This window comes from Suricata suricatta, chromosome 11 (genome assembly GCF_006229205.1).
Source record: "Suricata suricatta isolate VVHF042 chromosome 11, meerkat_22Aug2017_6uvM2_HiC, whole genome shotgun sequence".
Classification (NCBI taxonomy): Eukaryota; Metazoa; Chordata; class Mammalia; order Carnivora; family Herpestidae; genus Suricata; species Suricata suricatta.
Genome location: NC_043710.1, coordinates 104,549,874 through 104,572,228, shown reverse-complemented (window position 1 = coordinate 104,572,228; position 22,355 = coordinate 104,549,874). Strand labels below are relative to the sequence as shown.

The 22,355-nt window shown below is 43.2% G+C and overlaps 1 protein-coding gene across 1 annotated transcript in view; it reads right to left on the bottom strand.

Moving 5' to 3' along the window:
• HTR3B (5-hydroxytryptamine receptor 3B) overlaps positions 1-22,355 on the bottom strand; it is a 50,205-nt gene that overhangs the window by 2,019 nt on the left and 25,831 nt on the right. Inside the window, 7 exon segments of the mRNA XM_029915693.1 lie at positions 4,415-4,514; positions 4,517-4,576; positions 5,103-5,154; positions 5,157-5,271; positions 7,349-7,387; positions 7,389-7,458; positions 8,007-8,055. Of these exon segments, the coding sequence (XP_029771553.1) occupies positions 4,415-4,514; positions 4,517-4,576; positions 5,103-5,154; positions 5,157-5,271; positions 7,349-7,387; positions 7,389-7,458; positions 8,007-8,055 (485 nt within the window).

Sequence of the window (22,355 nt, the reverse complement as noted above, 5' to 3'; positions counted from 1 at the left end):
GACTTGCCCAGTAACACACAGTTGGATGAATGCCAAAGAATGGACTAGAATAGCCTGCATCATGCCGAGTTGTGTGTCAGCATCGTAGAGGATGAGCACATAATTCCTGGAGTCAGACTGTCTGGGGGTTCAAGGCCAGGCTCCACAGTTACCCTGTAACCTTGGGCAAGTTAACTTCTCTGTGCCTCAATCCATCCATTTATAAAAATGCGGACACTAGGAGCACCATCTCACAGAGATGTGAGGATTACATGTACACACTTAAAATGGCACCTGGGGTCAAGTAAGTGGTCAGTTTCGTGGTTATTGTCACAATGTCTCCCTGGGCAGCCTCTCACACCCATGACGGATACCAGGAGCCATTTCACTCATGCTTGTGTCCTCTGTGGGGCCACTGAGCCTGGCACATGATAAGGGCTCAAGAGATGCTTGCTGCGTTGTGCTGAAGTCTTATTAGCGATGCCACTTTTAGTTCCAAGAAGGTGGGAGCATGGAGTTAGCACAGATGAGGGATCTCCCATCGAGGTCCGTCCCCCAAGGGCTACCTCTCTGTGGGTCATGCCAGAGAGAGTCACGGACTCCTGCTGACTCGAGGGGGGAAGGGACGTCACCAGCTCAGCGAGACCGCTCTCTGTGGAACTGCCCCTACCGAGAACCCATCATTTCCAACGGACTAAAGGAGCTGGTGCCTTTAAATTCCACAGAAAGGGAAGAAAAAGCACTTTAGCTTCAGTCCGTGTTCCCCATTAGACACCCTTCAGGTGTTAGCAATATTATGCCACAATTTCATTATCCATTAAAGCCAGGTAATAATAAGTACACAAAGGTATTTGGAGCCTATTGATGTTAATGAAAGAGATCAATCTAATTCAGAATGTGTGTGTGGAGAGCTCCGTGGAGATGGAATAGGCCCCAAGGTTAGCCTCTAATTGCCTCCTTGATGGTAGACCCCACCAGTACTCAATTTTGCATGACCGTCTTTATGACATAGTTGGAATTTTTGACGCCCAGACTCGCGCTTCACACCGAAGCCCATCTTCCTCCTCTCCCAAGCCCCTCCCGACATTCCCAATTCAGAAAGAATGGGAAAGTTGCTGCCATTTAAGTAAGATCCTTGCACGGGAGCCCGGGCTTCTGAACTCAGCGATGAGCTGGACCACAGGTCAGCCTGGGTTAGCTTGGGTTAGACTCGAGCAACCTTGGACACACTTCTAGGGCTCTAAATTCCCTCTCTCTCTCTTTCTCCCTCCCGATCTGGTGGAACTCAGAAGGAACATCTCTCAAGTTCATGAGCTGCAGTTAATGGAAACCTCAACAAAACTATCTATCCTAATCTAGAAAGGAAAACTATGTCCAAAAAAGAGGCAAAGATGGGGCACCTTTCTTTCTCAAATGACCCTCTGCATTTTTCTAGGAGCCCCCCCGCTCCTGCCCGGACCAGCATCTCACTCGGTGCCAGGCCATGTGCGTGTCGGTGTGGGCTCACTTTGGTTCTTCCCACAGCTGTCTGCCCTCTTTCATCCAAAATGAATTCTCACATTTTGTTCCCACCTCCTCCCACTTCTACCCTCATTTTCTAAAAAGACAAAACCCCAGAAAGCTGCCATGCAGACGCGGGAAGCTCACCCTGCTGTGTCTGGGACCCGGCGCGCCCGGTAATGTATTGGGGGGAACCTCCCCTCCCGTGGCTGCTGGAGCAGGAGCTGGGCTGCACTCAGACATCGCTGTGGGCAAAAGTGCCAGTGCCCTGGGCCCCCCGGGGAATGTGGCCCGACTCCAGCGTGTAAGCAGTGCCCTCTGACAAACAGCGCGTATTCTAGAGCCACCAGCTAGGACTGCACGTTAGCTGGCGCGAACCCGGCATCCCGAGCACTTGATTTAGTCACGGCGGCGGCAGGGTACATCAGGCCCAGAGGGACAAGGTGTTTAGGAGAGATCATTTTCCCTCCTGCCTGCCTCAGCTTGTCTCCAACCCCCACGGGGCAGCCCAGACAGGGACAGAACAGGTGATTAGCTCAGGAGGGAGCTGGCCCTTTGCTGTCAGGACCCTGGCAGAGCACTGGGCTCCCAATTTCGCATCATCCATTGCCCAAAGGCTATTGAAGGACATCAGGATGCCCCCGTCCCTAACTTCAGAGTGGGGTGACTGGTATGGAGTGAGAGATCACGAGCCCAGCAGGGCAATTAGCAGGTGTGTGGAGGGGGGGAGGGGCTAAGAGAGGCCAAGGGAGACAAGAGACCTGGGATAGCCACTGAACCTACTTTAAGTCTTCCCACAGTTGTATCACGGCTTCTGGGCGTGGCTCCCTGGCCTATGAAACATGGTCTGTGACTGCTCAGAGTTCTCTCCCTTCTCGGTTCCAGAGGGCCAGGGTGGAAGGCAGCCCCCGGGGCAGAGACCCAGGGAACAGCTCCAAAGGCATGCCATGCTATCGATGCCCACCCCTGGCATGCCTCACTGTAAACACTGGAAGTGCAGAGGAAGCTGGCGGTGAACAGGGCCACGGGACGGGACCAGGGAGGATTCTCCTTCCCTAAGCGCTATCACACGCCTCATCCATCATATTTTAAATGGACCTACTGCATAGAAAGCCTGTCGCCATGACGAGAAAGACAAATTAATATGCAGGGGAAAGGGTGACGTGTACTTCAAATGATGGCTGCTTTATGGAAAGAGCGTGAGTGTGTGTGCGTGCACGTGTGTGCGTGCGCACTCCTGTTCACCGGCCCTGCCTCTTGCCTTTGTTTGCCTCCTCCGTGCAGTGTAGGTAATGGTGTGTGCAGCGTTCTCCGGAGTGCCTGGCAGGTGACTGTGTTCCAGCTTGCACGTGCTCCTCCCTCACATTTCCCTTTAATGCTCGCCATTATTCGGGCTGCATTAATAATGTTTGTGGGCTGATATCTTTAAAATTAATGAGGTGTTTACTCTTAGCCAAGAAACTCATTGAAATTAAAAAAGCTTTCTTTTTTTCCCCCTCCTTTTCTCTCATTAAAAAAAAAGGGAGGACAAATAAGCCACGACGCAAACTTTGCTAAAAACCAAGCAGAACGGGCGAACGCTGGACGCCGCCACCAGGAAGGTAGGAGTTGTGACGAGTTGGTTACCCTTTAGACACGTTCAAACCACAGCTATTTCTAGGAGGCCCAGATTGAACAAGGGCTTTGCTAGAAAGCTGCATGGAACATCTTTTGACCAACGGAGGGGCATCTGTGCCCTCAATAATAGCTTATGTGGATACCAGTCTCTCTTGGCATATAATTATCCCGCATAACCATAGCCCCTGGGCTCGTCTGGATTTTCCTTCTTACTCAAAAGGATTGTTTCCAGGAGAATTCATCTTGTGTGTCACACTGACCTGTCTGTACTCTCTATTTTTCCAACAGAGACATTACCTGGCATAAAGGACTCCTCCCCACCCAGCTGTCACCGCCATTAGCTGACTTTGTGCAGAAGAAAAGAAATGAATACTAATAGTGGGTCTACCAGTTGCTGGAACTTGCAGCAAACGATGCGTCAGGACAGTTTGCCAGGAGGACCAGGGAAATGGGGGTGGCTGCTTCTGGAGTGAAACCTAGCGGCTTCGCTGGCCTGCACCCCACCCCTCAGGCTCCCGCTGAGCAGACCCCCCGTGCCAGGGCGGCCTGGGTTCTCACCGAGTCCTTTTAGAGCAGCTGGTCTTTCTCTGAAGATTATGCAGGTGATTTGTTAGCTAACTGCTCAGGATAGTCATGTGAATAATGATAGCTTTATGCATTTGTTTCTGGAATTGATGAATATTTACTCAGTTAAAAACAGGACAGGAGGGACGCCTGGGTGGCTCAGTCAGTTAAGCCTCCGGCTTCGGCTCAGGTCAGATCTCACGTTCGTGGGTTCGAGCCCCGTGTCAGGCTCTGTGCTAACAGCTAGCTCAGAGCCTGGAGCCTGCTTCCAGTTCTGTGTCTCCTTCTCTCTCTACCCCTCCCCCTCTCATGCTCTGTCTCTCTCTGTATTAAAAATAAATAAAATATTAAAAAAAACAGGACAGGAACGTTGAAGAGACCCTCTTCTTCCATTTTATTGTTGTTGCTGTTTGGGGGTTTTCTTTTTCTCCCCCCCGCCCCCCAGCATAAATTAGGAGTGGGGATATTAGTATGTACCGAAAGGCTTTAGGATGCCTGCTAAGGTGGATGGTTCAGGCGTCTGAAAACCATTCTCTTTTGACTCACTTTTGGAATGCAGATGGGAGGGGTCCGGGATCTGGGGCTGAATCTCTGGCCTGTGAACGCTGTCACCAAGGGCGTGTCCGGAGCCACCTGAAGCTTCTGTTCTTGGATGATGATAAGGAACGAGAAGGTGCCCCAGAGCAGAAATTCCTGAGCCCAGTAGAGAGGGCCTGGGGCCACGGAGAGGTGCGCAGCGGGGACAGGAGGACCTACGTGAAACCGGATCCGTGTGAAATCTCCGGCGTTGCTCTGCAGGGTATTGTATGTGGAGGACACAGAAAGAAGCTTCCGCTCACTGACATTCAAAAACCCCTTTTGTCGTGCTTGATGTCTTTTTTGTCCCTCAAGACGACCAGGTCTACATCTTCCACGGACAACAACAGAAACAAAGGACTTCCCCCCACACAGAGGCACCAATAACCACCCCTACCTTTCTGACTCCCGACTCAAAGTCCTCTTCCCCTCCTGCCCCCACATGTACAGTCTCACTGAGATGGGGTTCAATATAACCATCGGAACTAGGGGTAGGGATGTGGAATAGAGTCTTCTTACCAGTGGGGGGAAAAAAAACAACAACTGTGAATTTATAGTTTGGATTCCATTATCTATAGAATGATGGACCTGGTCCTGGACTTCTATAACCTTCTAAGGTGCAGCGGGAGGCCTGAGCTCATGTTCCCAAACCAAGAGCAGCAAAGACCAATGTATCTGTGCACAGCACTGTACTCAGTCTGAATCACAACAGCAGCCAAATGACTGTAAGAAGAGATTTAGATTTGTAAAAAGTATGTGCAAGAACAAAATAAACCTCAGAGACAGCAGGATATCATTTCACCTACGTGCGCCAACCCTGCACAGGAGTTTCCCCACCAGCAGACTCCGCTTCTCCTGGTTTACCGTGTGCAGAACGCCACTGAAGGTTAGGCTGCAGTCCTGGATATCAAACGGAAAAAAGCAAGTGTCTCTAAATTGCCTGTAGAAGCCACGTGGATAGGCTTAGTGTTCCTGATGGTCTCAGATGAGTTCACATAGACACAGGGAAGGCCGGGTGATCTTTCAGTGTCCACACTGCATGAAACACAAGAGACCTCGCTGTTACGGAGAGGGCCTTAGTCATTTCAATACACAAACTGTAAGAACCCGAGTCTGAACCTAGCAGACGCCATGACAGGCTTTAGATTTCCCCTCTAAACTAGGTCTAAAAGTCAGTCTCTCCAGAACTATTAGGGGGTTACACATTGCCCAAGGCAAGAGAGACCACCCTTGTAATACCCTTAACCTTCCTAAGGGCTGGCCTAGATCAGTTATTGCTTAAGGCTGGTTACACCCTACGTGAGGGTCCTGGGTCCTGGGTCTACTCTGTGATTGGTTAACACTCTAAATGTTGTAATTGGATAAACCTGCTGTCAATAATATTGTATAATAATAATTGGATCACTGTACCTATGTCACAATTTCCTGTAACTCCCCCTTCCCAAACTCATAAAAGTCCTACCCTGCCTTTGTTAGGGGCTCTCTGGCTCTCTCCGTTCCACCAGCTTGGAGTGAGCAGAGGCCCAGGTTCGAACCTGCAATAAACGACCCTTGCTTTTTGGCTTTGACTCTGGACTCTGGTGGTTCATTTCTGGGGGACTCCCGAATTCTGGGCATTACAAAACAGAACTGATTATTGTAAGGTTTAATAGATGGAGGCAGATATGGGAGGACAAAGAGACCACATTATGGAGCCAAGAAGGCCTTTATTGGGATCTGCAATTCCTGGGCGAGGTTCCGTGACTCTGGAGCGGGGAGTCAGGGAAGTCGCGCCTGATATGGGAGAGCAAGGTCTTTTATGGGTGCAGAAGTTCCGGGTTTGAGCTCAGGTGGGCTGATAGCCACGTAGGGTCTTCTTTGGACGGTGGCAGGATTCAATTGGCTGTTCGCTTCGGTGGGGAGGGGGATGCTGGAATTCCATGGTGAGACATTACAGTTTGAGACAGTCCAGATTGAGAGTGGGGGTCGTCCGTCCTGGTGGCGCCTGGATCTGTTATCTGGCCTGCAGTAAAATGGCTGCTGGTGCTTTTCAAATGGCTCGGGTCATCCCAGGTCTGCAAGTGGGGGTTGTCAGTGCTCGCAGCTCTCCACGGCAAAGTGGCCGCTCAGTCGCCTTCCCATGGCAACTCTTACAATTATGAGATGGTAGTGTAAGGACACGAGTCTAAACCAAACAGACGCCATGACAGGCTTTACGTTTCCCCTCTGATCTAGAAGGCCTAGGTTTCAGTTCCCAGAAACGAACAGGCAGTTACACATTGCCTAGAGCAAGAGACCACCTTCGCAACCCCCAATCTGGGAAGGCCAGCTTCCACTCTCCACATTCCTGCGGGGGAGGCCTGCAGATGGGAACTTTAGATAGGACCCTGTTACCTAATGTTAAAGTTAACCCGATAGTCGCCGAACAAGACCCTAGGCTCGCTTTGTGATTGGTTGATTTTAAAGGTACTCTAAATGTTGTAATTGGGTCCCGCCAAAAGTAACGAACTCCCTGGACAATGTGTGTGGTTAGAGTTACTGCCAATGCTGTTCTACAATGATGATTGGATGTCACAATGTCCTGTAACTCCCCCTTCCTAAGCCCCATAAAGACCCTAGTCAGCCCTGTTCGGGGCTCTCAGCACGGATCCGCTGGTAAAGTCTGTGAGCCCGAGTTTAGGCCTCGGCGAAGCCTAATAATAAATGCTTTTTGCTTTTGCATGCATGACTCGGTCTCCCCGGCGGTTTCTGGTTTTGGGGATGATATTGAAAACTTGGGCATTACAGTAGTGGCCATGACACTCAGGACTAGCCTAGAAGTACAAAGACAGAATTGCATTTCCCATGATGTCATTTACCCTGGCAGAGGTGGATTCGGTAATGACAGCCTCAAAAGAGAAGTCATTTGCTACTTTTGTAACACACACATCCCATGAGTAACCTCAAGCATTGGTAATTAAATCCGTATCTTAAATTATGTCAATCATGGTACTTCTACCCTGAGCATTCCCAACACTGTGATCCTCCACAAGTTGAGAAACAAAAAAATAGCAACAATGACTGAAAGTGAGAACCACCGGCCTAACCAGTCCGAGCAGTTTAAAGCCTGTAGAAACACACCCAGCACACTTACAACTCATTGATGATGATATCAGGGGCCCAGATGGCACTGAGGTAGAGAGGTCTCTCTAATCTCATCAAACATGGTGAGGCTCCACGGGAAAAACTCATCGTCCCAAACCTCTGAGGAATAGCCAGAAAAGAAATGTATCAAAAAGGGGCAACGTCAATCTCGGCAAAGAACTGAAGAGGGAATTGGATGAAAAACCCAACTGATCCGCTTGTGGGTACGGTTAGGGAAGAGGATTTCCCTGCTAACCCCTAAAGATGGTGCCCCAACCAGAAACCATGGCCATATTTCTTACACAGATTCTAAGAAATCATGTCTGCTGCAGGTCTGAGAAACTGAACTGCAAACAAAAAAGTCTATTCCTTAGAATAATTGTATTTTGCAAGATTTTTTAAAATGCTTTATTCTTGAGAGAGAGAGAGACAGACAGAGATAGAGTGAAAGTGGGGTAGGGGCAGAGAGAGAGAGGAAGACATAGAATCTGAAGCAGGCTCCAGGCTCCAAGCTGTCAGCACAGAGCCGGCGCGGGGCTCAAACTCATGAATCGCGAGATCATGACCTGAGCTGAAGTCGGATGCCTAACTGGCTGAGCCAGCCAGGCGCCCCTATTTTGTAACAAATGGTAATCAGGAGTCCAGCATGCACAGAAGGAAAAGATCACTTCCCTCATGGTCCCATATACTGGTCTTTAATTTTTGATTCTGTGGATCCTGCAAAGAAAAAAATCTGTGCTAAATCTCAGAATGTCAATAAATCAAAGCCCAATTCAACAGTATGATAATTCAGAGAAGAAAATCAAATCTAACTAAAAATGCTGATTTTAAAAGCATTGCCATGACTCTTCAAATCTGAGTATTCTCAGCTCCTAGTTATTACACACGCCTGTCACTATGAACTTGACTGTAGCATCTACGACAAAATGGCATGAGGACTACACCTGACACCTTGAATGATTTTCTAAACCCTTTCCCACCCTAATTAGCTACTCTGACATTAATCAAAATAAAAAATGGCATGTACTCTTAGACAATTCTGGGCTAAAGAGATGAGACCAAGCTTTTATATGTAATCAAGATATTATTCATAATATTTCAACGACTGTTCCTCTCTACTGCTACGGGTGGCCATTCCTATTGGCTTACCTTATGTTTGGGCTTCTCTGCTTATCAGACTGAATGAGCTTAATGTAAATGAAGTATATTTTTGATGATATAAGTAGAGGTCATTTACCCATGTCTGCAGTAAGTCAGTAACTTTTTTTAGGGAAGACCCCTAAGAATAACAACCATAAAACAACAAAAACACAAAACAAACAAAAACACCACTCCTTACCAATGTTTTTCATATCTGCTCTAGTAATGAGCATTCTAAAACTACTATGTTCTTAGGAACTAAGAGGGATATCTCACACCATGTACAAACATTAACCCAAAATGAACTATGACCCTAAATGTAATAGCTAAAACCGTAAAACTCTTCGAAACACACATAGGAATAAATCTCCACGACTCCGAATTAGGCAATGGTCTATTTCATATGAGGCCAAAGAAAAAGGAAACGGGACTTCATCAAAAGGAAAACTTTTTGTGCTTTAAAGGACACGATCAAGAAGTAAAAAGACAACCCTCAGGATGGAGACAGTACCTGCAGCTCATATATCTGATGAGGAGTTAATATCCACAACATATAAAGAGTTTCTACAAACCCAAACAAAACAATGATCCTATTTAAAAATGGACAAGGGATGTTAACAGACAGTTCTCCAAAGTGGATCTACAAATGGCTGATAAGCACATGAAAAGATGCTCAACGTCGCTGCTATGGGCCAAATTATATCCTTCCAAAGTTCATATGTGACTAAATTTGCAGACAGGATGTTTAAGAGGTAACTAAGGTTAAGTGAGGACGCCATCTACTAGGACTGGTAGCTTTGGAAGATGGAAGATCTGTCTCCTCCACGTGGGTATGGAGAAGAAGGCAGGAAGAGCGCAAGCCAGGAAGAGCGCTCTCACCAGGAACCTAATTGGCTAGAACTTTGATCTTGGACTTCCCAGCCTCTGAAACTGCAGGAAATGGAGTCTACGGTCTTTCTTCCGGCAGTCCAAGCTGGCTACCACAATCGCTAATCATCAGGGAAATGCAACTCAAAACCACAGTGAAATGCTGCTTCATGGTCATTAAGATGGCTACTAAAACAAAACAAAATAAAACAGAACCAGAAAGTAAGTGTCGGTGAGGATGTAAAGAAATTGGAATCCTCATGCACGATTAGTGGGAATGGTACAGCTGCTGTGGAAAACAGTGGCTGTTCCTAAAAATTTAAAAATAGAATTACCATATGGTCTAGCAATTCCATTCTTAGCCAGAAAGAACTGAAGCAGAGGCTCAGTTATGTGTGCACCCATGTTCACAGCGCCATTATTCACAGCAGCCAAGGGATGGAAACAACCCAAGTGTCAATCAAAGATGAATGCATAAGCAAAACGTGACATATACATACAATGTACATTCATTCAGCTTTACAAAGGAAGGAAATTCTGGCTACCACATGAATGAACCTTGAGGTGACACCAATTCCTTCCAAGTTTAACCAGCTGAGAGATTCCGAAATAGATACTGTTTTTAAAATGAGCGTTATTTACATTTGGTTTTCTTCCTCTGAACTGGCATACTGTGGAACTGGGCTTTGACTTACTGACATTCTCAGATCTGGGGTGTTCCCCGCGGAAGCACATAAAGGCTCAGTTCTGGGCTTCGCTGCCGTCACAAAAGGGGAGAAAACCACCCAAGTTCAAAATGCACTTTGTACTACTGGAAAATACATCTTGTCACTCTTCTTTCACAACTAATATACTCTTACATCTATGAAATGTCCTGACAAGGTTTTTTTTTTAATCCCTGTCACATCAACTCATGAATGTATCACTCAGTTACGTGGCTGGGGAGACCAGCATTTTATCTCATCGATTTGTATTAACTGCTATTCATATTAACAGCCTTTGCTGGTCCTTCCATCCCTGCCCATGGTTCTGTCATGTTACATGTAACAAATGTGAAGAATTTTTTTCTAATATATTAGGGGGTATCTGGGAGCATTCATCATTCAGTCCTAAAGAACATAATGTCAAAAAAGAGCTTGAGGCTAAAACTGGAATCTTTTTTTGTTTTTTGTCAAAGGAAACAAGTTTCTCCATGCCAGCTGGTGAACATAATTGGTTCTCTGGTGGCATTATTCACAGCTTTTCCTCTGTGTATCTCTCTCTCGCTCTCCCTCTCTTTTTTCTTTAGCTACCTTCCATCTTGCTTGTTAAAAGCAAAGGATATTTCAGAGAATTGGAATTCATTAGTCTTCCTAACAGAGGGAGTCTATTTAGATCTAAATTGGTGGTTAGCAAATACACAGATAATTCCCGCACATTCTTATTTACCCTTCCCGGTTCGGAGACTATAGAAACAGATGCCTCAACGTCTGGCTGGGAGGCTCTAGTCAATGCGCTGGAAGACAAAGGTATCTGGGAGTCGGAATTGACAAAACTCAATAGAAACAAATTGAAACTCTTCAGTGTTGAGTAGATTATCTCTATAATCAGATTTCCCTAAGGTACTCATAATACCCAGAAATTCTAAGACAAGACTGTAGTCTTTCATATGAGCGAAACAGGAGGCAAAACATAATGGAAGTGAGGGCCCGCGACGGGAGCCGGGGGGAAAGCTCCTCACGGCAAACAGTTGCCCGCGGCTCAGCTGCCGCCAGATGCACCCACCGAGTTATCTGTCCACACCGGGGGTGTCCTTGGCTGGTCCCGCGCCATGTCAAGTCCTCCCAAATCAGCCCTGCCAAACGCAACAGGGACATTCGCAAAGCCTATTAGACGAAGCCATTCATTATTAGGACAGTACTAAAAGTGGCACTTACATATTTTGATTAATTAATTGCTTGACAAATATCTACCCAGTATCTTTGAAGCAAGATACACTGCACTGCATAGTGTGGAGAATACAAATATGAGTAAGCAAATGTCTTCCCTCAAGCAGCTCATTAACAGATTAGGGGATGTGACATTTTAGCAAATAACTATCTATGTGTATTAAAAAAATATACAGGGGCGCCTGGGTGGCTCAGTCGGTTGAATGTCTGACTTCAGCTCATGTCATGATTTTATGGTTCGTGGGTTTGGGTCCCACGTCAGGCTCTGTGCTAACCGCTTGCTTGGAGCCTGGAGGCTGTTTCAGATTCTGTGTCTCCTCTCTCTGCCTCTCCCCTGCTCATTGCTCCGTCTCACTCTGTCTCTCAAAAATAAATACATGTAAAAAAAAATATATATATATATATACAGACTTGGGGTGCCTGGGTGGCTCCATTGGTTAAGCATCTGACTTAGACTCAGGTCCTGATCTCATGGTTCATGAGTTCGAGCCCTGCATTGGGCTCTGTCCTGACAGTTTGTAGCCTGGAGACTGCTTCAGATTCTGTGTCTCTGCCTCTCTCTCTCTCTCTCTCTCTCTCTCTCTCTCTCTCTCTCTCTCTCTCTCTCTGCCCCTCTCCTGCTCATGCTCTGTCTCTCTCAAAAATAAATAAATATTTTAAAAATTAAAAAAATATATACGGACTTCAGTGGATTTAAAGGGAGGTGATACTGCTGTCAGCTTACAGAATTGAGGGAAATCTTTCTCAGAAGTGGAGATTTGAAGGATTAGAATATTTTGCATGTGGAGCAGGGAGACAAGAGACATTCAGTGGAGGAAATAGCACACAGGCAGGAAACAACAAGGGGTTGACTTCACTGTAGCCTTGAGGAGATCCGGGCTAAGACAGTAGACAGAGAAAAACTAGAGGGAGAGAATAAAAGGTTTTTCCGAACTTCTGAAGGAAAGTCTGTCTTATCCAGTAACAGGGATATGTCTACCGTATTCTAGTAAAAATCAGTATACTCTACAACAGTGGAGAAAAACATATCTTTGAAGAAGCAATGGTGTTCTCCTTAACTACCATAAGGAATCTGGTTTAATTTTCTTTTATCGGGATAGAAAGGAAGAATTAGATTAAAAAAAATCCAATTTGACACAGTTGTTCTAAGGGAAAATATGAATTAGAAACTTTATTCCTTTTCTATATTTAACTGCTAATAAGCTTCTAAAGGGAAGCCTGAGCAATTCTACTTTATCTTAGTCAATATGAAATAGAAAGTGGGAGGATGTGCAGGGACCTGGAAAGCCTCTCTTACTCCCTGACTCAAGGTTGACTGTACGTCTGTCCTGGGGTTTCACATGACATGACTCCTATCATGCGTCTTTATTCAAGTCATGCTATTCCCACTGTACAATGTCTGGTAAACGCCCCCGTCCTAATAACTCACGGACAACAGGCAAGGACTGACATTTCTTAAGAAGGTGAAAATATAGCCCCAGGAAATTAAGTCTCAAGAATTTTAGTTCAATATCCAATTACAGAGGGCATTTAACGGAGTTTTCTGTTGGAGCTTTCTGTAAGACTAGGCTTTTGGAGAAGGGGTGGAGATTTCCCAGCATTTAATTAAATAATATTTTCTAGGATCTTAGGTCTAGTAAGTACTTTCGCTAAAACTGAGATTTTTTTGTGTTTTTGTGTTTTGTGTCATTTAAATGTTCCTGTTTACAAAGAAATAATGATTGGGGATTTATCTAAGCTGGAGGAAAATTATGCTAAAATATCTTGCCTCAGACAAAAAAAAATAATTTAAATCCATTATATTGATTATACTTTCAGTTTCAAATTATTTTTTTCATCAATTACAATGCCTACTTCTCAGTCAAAAAATCAGTCTATGATTCACAGCGCAGCACTATGATATTAACGTAGAAAACTACCTCTATTTAAATACAGAGAAATTACTAAGTGATTTTAACAAAGTACATTAAAATACTAACATTGTATTGTGGGGTATATTATGTATGTAAATAAAATTGAAGGCAAAAGTAGTAAAAAGACAGTTGAGCAGGAAAATGGAATGTTACTGCTGTAAGATTTGTACAAGGTAGGTGAGGATAGTAACATTAAATCTAAGTACACTGTATGAAGTGAATGGTGGATACCGAAATCCCTAAAACAACATGTAAAAAAAAAAAAAAACGATTCAGAGAGAGGCTAAGAAGTCAATAGAAGAACTAAAATCAAGTATCTAAAAAAATATTTACTTACAAGAAGGCAGGAGAGGAAGGAAAGAAGAAAGAACAGCAACAAAGACAGATGGGCCAACTAGAGAACAAACAGAAAGACGGTAGATGGACAAAATGTGTGGGTTAAAATGCATAGAGAGACAGCTTAGAAAGAGCAATGCCCTGGGCTACTCAGCAACGAAACGATAAATTGAAGATTATGCACAACCTGAAGGGAATTATACTGAATAAAAAACCCTATCTTGAAGGGTTACATACTGTATGCATGCATTTATATAGTATTATTTTAAGTTTGAGAGAGAGACAGAGAAAGTGAGTGGGGGAGGGGCAGAAAGAGAGGGAGAGAAAGAATCCCAAGCGGGCTCCGTGCTGTGGGCACAGAGCATGATGGGGGGCTCGAACCCATGAACCGTGAGATCATGACCTGAGCCAAAATCAAGAGTCAGATGCTTGACCAACTGAGCCACCCAGGCGCCCGTATATGATATTCTTAAAATGACGTAATTACAAAGATGGAGGAGAGTGGTTAGGAACGGGGGCAGGGACAGGGGTGTGGCTATAAAAGACCGGAACCAGGTGGCCCCGTGGTGATGGGTGGTAGGGGCGGTCACACAAAGTCACACGGATGGTAGTGTTACACAGGAGCTCACACACACAGAGAAATGAATATACGTAAAACTAGAGAAATCTGATCAACTCTGTGGACTGAACCAATGTGAGTTTTCTAGTAATGAGACTGTATGTGCCTAAGATGTTAACATTGAGGGACACTGGGTAAAGGGTGTGGAGAACCTCCCTGTAAATTTATTCACAACTTCTGGTAAATTTATAATTATTTCAAAATAAAAGTAAAAACAAAAAAAGCAACACCCAACTATACGTTGTCCAAGAAATGACTTTGAATGCATGTCACATGAAGAGATAGAAAATGAAAGGATGAGAAAAACTTCAAGAAAAAGAATATTACTACAGCTGAAGGGGGTATTTCATAATGATAAAAGGATCTGTTCATCGGGAAGGTATGTAATTCTAAATGTATACTCTCCTAATAACAGAGCAGAAAAACAGACAAAGCACAGTTATAGTTGGGGATTTTAACACTCCTCAGTAGGAAACTAATAAAGCAACAAAAATGTAAAAAGAGAAGATTTTAATAAAACTATCACATACATCTATCAAATTGATATTTATGCAATAGTCCACCCTTCGATTCAACAGGCAGTAAAAGGAAATACAGGTATAAAGAGCAGAAATAAAGAACAAAAGCTTTCTTTATTCACAGACATCATGGTCTTCTACATAGAAAATCTGAAAGGATCGATAAAAAAAGCTTCTAAAGGGACACCTGCGCGGCTCAGTTGGTTAAGCGTACAACTTCGGCTCAGGTCATGATCCCACCGTTCGTGGGTTCAAGCCCCACGTCAGGCTCTGTGTGGACAGCTCAGAGCCTGGAGCCTGCTTCAGATTCTTGTCTCCCTCTCTCTCTGCCCTTCCTCCACTTAGACTTTGTCTCTCTTTCTCTCTCAAATAATAAATCAATCAATCAATAAATAAAAGCCTCTAAAACTAATAAGGTATCCTAAGATCACAGGATCCAAGGCCAATACATATAAATCAACTGTATGTTTCTATGTTAGTCACAAACAGATTCATTTTAAAATATCAATTGTAAAAGTATGAAAATGTGAAATACTTAGGGATACATTTAAACAAATAGGTGTAAATCACTGAAAACTACAAATTATTACTAGGAGAAATTAAAGAACTAAATAAATGGAGATATAAGATGTGCTCATGGATTACAAGACTATTGTTAAAATGTTGTTTCTTCTCAAATGGATCTTTAGATTTAATGCAATCCCAGTAAAAATTCCAGATTTTTTAATAGAAATTGATTCTAAGGTTTATATGAAAATGCAAAGGACCTAGAAGCGTCAAAATGATTTTTGAATGAAAGAACAAGGTTGGAAGACACACTCGGATGCCACATCATCAGACGGTGTACTGATACAGGGAGAAACACTGAATAGTTGGACAGAAGAGAGTCTAGAAATAGACTCAAAATATGTAAAGAACTCCTGCAATTCAATAAGATAATAAGCAACACTATTTTAAAACAGGGTAAAAGATCTGAGCACTTTACCAAAAGAGATACCAAATGGCAGAGTAGTGCATGAAAAGACATTCAAGGTCATTAGTCTTCAGTGGAATGGAAGTTAAAAACCACAGTCGGCTATCACCACAAATCTACGAGAATGGTTAACATTTACAGAGAATGACAGTATCTAGTGCTGGAAATCCTGTGGAGGAGTGAAACGCTTACCTACTCCGGGTGGACTGCAAAATAATTCGGCCACTTTGGGAAACAGGCTGGCATTTTCTTATAAAGTTAAGCACAAGCTTATCATACAAGTCAGAATCCCACACCTAAGTATTTGTCCAAGAGAAGTGAAGACATATGCAATTGTGTATAGTGGCTCTAATTTGCCCACGTTGGAAATAACCCACATGTCCAACAAGTGGCAAACAGATGCAGACGGGGCACAGCAGAACGCCGACTCCACAGCAGAGGTGGGTGGTCTCCAAGGCAGCATGCCACAGGGAAGAAGCCAAAACAAAGGGTAAAACATCATGATCCCATTTATATGGCTTTCTGGAAAGGCAAAACTATAGTGAAGAAGGTAAGATTACAAGTTGCCAGGTATTAGAGATTGGGGGAAGCGACTGGCTTTAAAGGTGTTTCCGGACGCCTGGGTGGCTCAGTTGGTTGAGCATCCTACTTCGGCTCAGGTCATGATCTCGCGGTCTGTGACTCTGAGCCCCGCGTTGGGCTCTGGGCTGACGGCACAGAGCTGCTTCGGATCCTCTGTCTTCTTCTCTCTCTGACCCTCCTCAGCTCGTGTGTGCTTAGGAGGGCTCGCTCCCTCTCAAAAATAAACAAACACAAAATAAAAAAATAAAAAGATGTTTCATTTAATGTAGTTTATCTCTCAATTTTAAAATGCTTCAAAATCTTGTAAAATACAGTTAAGCCAGTGCTTAGAGGAAGATTTACAGCCATAATTGCTAAAATTAGAGAGAAAAAGGTTTAAAATGAATGATCTGAGCTTCCACTTTAAGAAACTAAGTCAAGAAAAACAAATTATATGTAAGTAGAAGAAGAAAACAAAGAGCGGATATCAGTGAAATAAAAAACAACAGATAAAATTCAAAGCCAGTATTTGGTGCTTCGAAAACAAAATAAGTAAAACTGATAAAGCTTCCACAATATTGGTTAAGGGAAAATAAGAGAAAACACAAATTACCAACATGAGGAATGAAAAGGACGATATTGTAAACTAATGAATATGATGAATATGGCAACTGGGGTAAAATAAATCCCTTTAAAAATACAAACTACTGAAAGTGACACAAGAAGAAATAGGAAATGTAAACATTCTTACGTATGTTAAGTATATTGAATTCACACATGTCTTAGAGAGAGAGAGAGAGAGAGAGAGAGAGAGAGAATCTTAAGCAGTTTCCATGTTCAGTGTGGAGCCTGAATCAGAGTTCAATCGCATGACTCTGGGATCATGATCTGAGCTGAAATCAAGAGTCGGAGACTCAACCAACTGAGCCATCCAGGCACCCATGAATTCACATTTCAATATCTTTTCACAAAGAAAACTGCAATCCTAGATGGTTTTATTGGTGAATTCTATCACACATTAAGAGAGAAAAATATACAGCTGCCTGAGGGGCTCAGTCGGTTAAACAGCAGACTCTTGATTTCAGCTCAGGTCATGATCTCACAGTTGTGGGATCGAGCCCCACATCAGGCTCCATGCTGATGGTGAGTGGAACCTGCTTCTGATGGTCTCTCTCTCCCTCTCTCTCTGCCCCTCCCCTGCTAGCACTCACTCTCTCTCAAATAATCAAACTTAAAAAAAATTTTTTTTAAAGAAAAGGAAAATACCCACATTACACAACTCCTTCAGAAAACTGAAGAGGGAACATTTTACAACTAGTTGTTTAAGGCCCACAGACCCCTGATATCAAAACCAGACATGTGTACATTACAAGAAATAAAACCCCCTGCCCAACACTCTTCATTATCATAGATGCAATCTGTATTAGGTAGGAATTTAAATCCAGAAATATACAAAAAGGATAACATATCAAGATTAAATGAGGTTTATCCTCAGAATGCAAGGATGATTTAACATTTGAAAATCAACCAAAATAACTTATTCTATTAACTGCACAAAACAGAAAAATTGTATGTTCATCCAAATAGATGGGGAAAAAACATTTGATGTAATTCAGTATGTATTCGTGATTTTAAAACACAGAGGAAAACTCTCAGTACACAAGAAATAGGAAGGAACTTCCTCAGCCCGATGAAGAACATCTATGAAAAGGCATCATACTTAATGGTGAAAAACTTCCCCTAAGAATGAGAAAACCCAGGGATGTCTGCTCTCACCATTTCTGCTAACAGTGTAAGAGAGGCCTTAGGCAGTACAATTTGGCAATGAAAAAATCAAGAGCATAAACAGATCGGACAGGAGGAAGGAAAACCATCTGCAGATGATGTGATTATGCATGTAGATAACATTAATCTGAAAAAAAACCTACTAGAATTAGTAAGTACATTTAGTACGGCCACAGCATACAAAGTCAACATGCAAATTTCATATGCCTCCAGAATAATAACAAATAAATAGAAAATAAAAAATTGCAAGTAACATTTCTAGCCGCATCAAAAATACTTTGGGATACATTTAATAGAAATATGTGTAAAATTATAAAACACTGTTGAGGGCCCGAATGAATGAAGAGACATATTCGAGGACTAGAATAATCAGTATTATTAAAATGTCAATTCTCCCCTAAATTAGTCTGCAGACGCCTTACCATTCTAAACAAAGTCCCAGCAGTTTTTTTTAAAAAATAGAAACTGACAAGCTGAGTATAAAATTTATGTAGAAATCCAAAGGCCCTAAAAAGCTAAGCTAGCTCTAAAATGAAGAACAAAGTCCAACAACTTACACTGTCTGATTTCAAGAGAAAGAGCCCGACACTTATCAGTTAATTTAATTTTCAATCAAGGTATCAAGCAATCCAGAGGGAAAAAAGGATGCTGAAACAACTCCTCGCTAAATGCAAAAGAAACAAACCAAAACATAAAAACAAGGATAAAAACCTTGATCTACATCTCTCACACCATCACAAAGATTAACTCTTAATCGATCAGAAAACTAAATCTAAGGAGCAAAAAACTGTAAATCTTCCGACAGAAAATACAGGAAAATATGTCCATGAACTTGGAGTCGCGAAGATGTCTTAGGACCCAGAAGGCACTAACCACAACGGCAGAACTGACTTAAAGTGGACTTCACTAGGGGCGCCTGGGGGGCTCAGTCGGTTAAGTGCCTGACTCTTCATTTCGGCTCAGGTCACAATCTCAGTAGGTTGGAGCACCCCTGATGGGCTCTGCAGTGACATGACAGCAAAGAGCCTGCTTAGGATTCTCTCTCTCTCTCTCTGTCTGCCCTTTCCCCGCTTGTGCATGCTCTCTCTCAAAAATAAATAAACTTTAAAAAAAGGATTTCATTAAATTTTAATATTTCTGGAGCACCTGAGTGGCTCAGTTGATTAAGTGTCCGACTTCAGCTCAGGTCATGATCTCACAGTTAGTGAGTTCAAGCCCCACATCGGGTTCTGTGCTGTCAGTGCAGAGATGCTTCAGATCCTTGGTCTCCCTCTCTTTATGCCCCTCCCCAACTCAAACTCTTTCTCTCTCTTGAAAATAAGTAAAACATTAAAACATTATACATACAGGGGCACCTGGGTGGCTCAGTCGGTTAAGCAACCGACTTTGGCTCAGGTCATGATTTCATGGTTTGTTGGTTCGAGCCCTGCATCGGGCTCTGTGCTGACAGCTCAGAACCTGGAGCCTGCTTCAGATTCTGTGTCTCCCTCTCTCTCTGTCCCTTCCCCATTCATGCTCTGTTTATGTCTCAATAGTAAATAAACATAAAAAATTAAAAAAAAAGGAAAAGGACAGCCCAGAAGAGGCAGTCCCAAAAAATATTTAAAAAATTATACATATATTATATATAAATAACACCTATAAGTCTGTAATAAAAAGATCAATAACCCCCAAAATAGGAAAAGACTTTAAAAAATTATTTCACAGAGAAAGATATGCAAGTAGCCAATAAGCACATGAAAAAGAATTGCTCATCATTAGCCATCAGAGAAATTTAAAGTAAAACCTCAATGAAATACCATGACCTCCTCAACGGAATGGCTAACACTGAGATGACTGATAACACCAAATGTTGATGAGGACGCAGAGCAATGGGAACTCTCATCGCTGACTCAGGAGAGTGTAAAATGTACCACCGCTTTGTAACTCAGTCTGGCAGGTTTTCAGTAAGGGTACACCTGTCTGAGCCAGATGCCCTACTTCTAGGTTTTACCCAAGATCAGTAGGAATGCCACTTTATTAATAATATCCTAACACTGGAAATGACCCAAATGCCTATCAACATAAGAATGGATAAACAAATCACGGTATAACCATAACCCAACACTACTCATCAATCAAAGACAGACTACAGGGGCACCTGGGTGGCTCAGTCCGTTAAGTGGCTGACTTCAGCTCAGGTCATGATCTCACATGTTCGTGAGTTCGAGCCCCATGTTGGGCTCTGCGCTGACAGCTCAGAGCCTGGATCCTGCTTTGGATTCTGTGTCTCCTCCTCTCTCTCCCCCTCCTGCTTCCTTGCTCACGCTCTATCTCTCTCAAAAATAAATAAACATTAAAAAATTAAAAAAAAAAAAAAGACGAACTACTGGGACCCCTGGGTGGCTCAGTTAGTTCAAAGAATGACTTTGGCTCAGGTCATGATCTCGCGGTTCGTGAGCTAGAGCCCCGCATGGGTCTCACTGCTATCAGACTGTCAGCGCAGACCCTGCTTCAGATCCTCTGTCCCCCTCTTGTGCTACCCAAAATAAAAACATTTTTTTTAAAAAGAGGGAAACTACTAATATACACAACAACATGAGTGAATCTCAAAAACATGATGCTGAGGGAAAAAATCCAGACACAACAGAGGAAGAAGATGTATAATAAAATTTCATTCAATGAAATTCTAGAACTGGCAAAAATAATCATAACAGCAGTTGTCTCTGTGGATGGAGGGGACGCAGAGTGACCAAGCAGGCGGGCAATGAGGGACCTTCCAGGGACAATGCAAATGTCTGTTATATTGACGGGGTGTGGATGCTATGGGTGCACCCAGTTACCAGAACTCATCAGACTGTGTACTCAAGATTCGTGCATTTCAACTTACGTATGTTATACCTTAATTAGAAAATGGGTTCTGAGAAGTAAATTGGAAAAAAAAATTAAACTGTATTAACAAACAAGCTCAGCGAGGCCTGCTCATAAGAAAAATCGAAATAAATCAGGGACCTATTGATACTGAAAGTTTTGTAAGTAAGAAAAGAAGAGAAAGCGGAGCAGGTGTAAGCCACCATTTTCCTGTGGGGGCACCGGGACCTCTGGCTTTCCATCGGTTCTCGCATTTGATCCCTGCAACAGTGCACTTGTTAGACGTAGGAGAGACAACTTTATAAACAAACTTCCCTCACCAACCCTAGCAGATTCCTTAGGTATAAACTCAAGACACCAGCAATCTGGTGAAATTGAAATTTCTCAATTTCAGGCAATGAGTGGTAGGTGTTTTTCTTAAATCTACTAGTGTCACTAAAAAACGTGAGCCAGGAAAAAAAACATACTGTTACCATTTTTTGGTTTCAGCAAACTCATAAAATATATACAGTGATCTCACTGCAGCTCTTTTTTTTAAATTTAATTAATTAATTAAGTGAGTTAGCATGTAGTACAGTAATGATTTCAGGAGTAGAATCCAGTGATTCATCCCCTACATATAACACCCAGTGCTCATCCCAACAAGTGTCCCATTTGGTCCATCCCCTGACCCACAATTCCTCCAGCACCCTCAGTGTGCTCTGTTATTTAAGAGCCTCTTATGTTTTGTTCCCTCCTTGTTTTATTATTTTTGCTTCCCTTCCCATCTTAAATTCTACATAAGAGTGAAGTCATGTGACAAATGTCTTTCTCTAATTTCACTTAGCACGAGACCCTCTAGTTCCATCCACGCAGTTGCAAATGGCAAGATTTCATTCTTTTTGATTGCCGAGTGATACTCCGTTGTATGTATGTAACACGTCTTCTTTATCCATTCATCTGTTGATGGACACTTGGGCCCTTTCCATACTTTGGCGATTATATGACTACCATTCTTAAGACCTCTTGAGCCACTTGGGTGGCTCAGCCAGTTAAGTGTCCAACTTCAGTTCAGGTCATGATCTCACCATTTGTGAGTTCAAGCCCTCCATTGGCTCTGTGCTGACAGCTCAGAGCCTGGGGCCTGCTTTGGATTCTGTGTCTCCTTCTCTCTGTCCTTCCCCACTCACACTCTGTCTCTCTCTCTCAAAAAATAAATAAACATTAAAATAAATAAATAAATAAATAAATAAAATAAACATTTAAAAAAATTTTTAAACCTTTTAATTCCACAAAACTCCTATTTCTAGGCTATCTGCCTTTCACATTGCAAGTTGGGGACTAGAAAGCATGATTTATCTAATAAATATTTCATCTCATGCTTACTGCTAACATGAATCTAGCGCAACTTCCCTATCAGCTCAATGAGTCTTAAGAATCAAACATCTCCAGGGCGCCTGGGTGGCTCAGTCGGTTGGGCATCAGACTTCGGCTCAGGTCATGATCTCACGGTTCGTGGGTTCAAGCCCCCCGTCGGGCTCTGTGCTG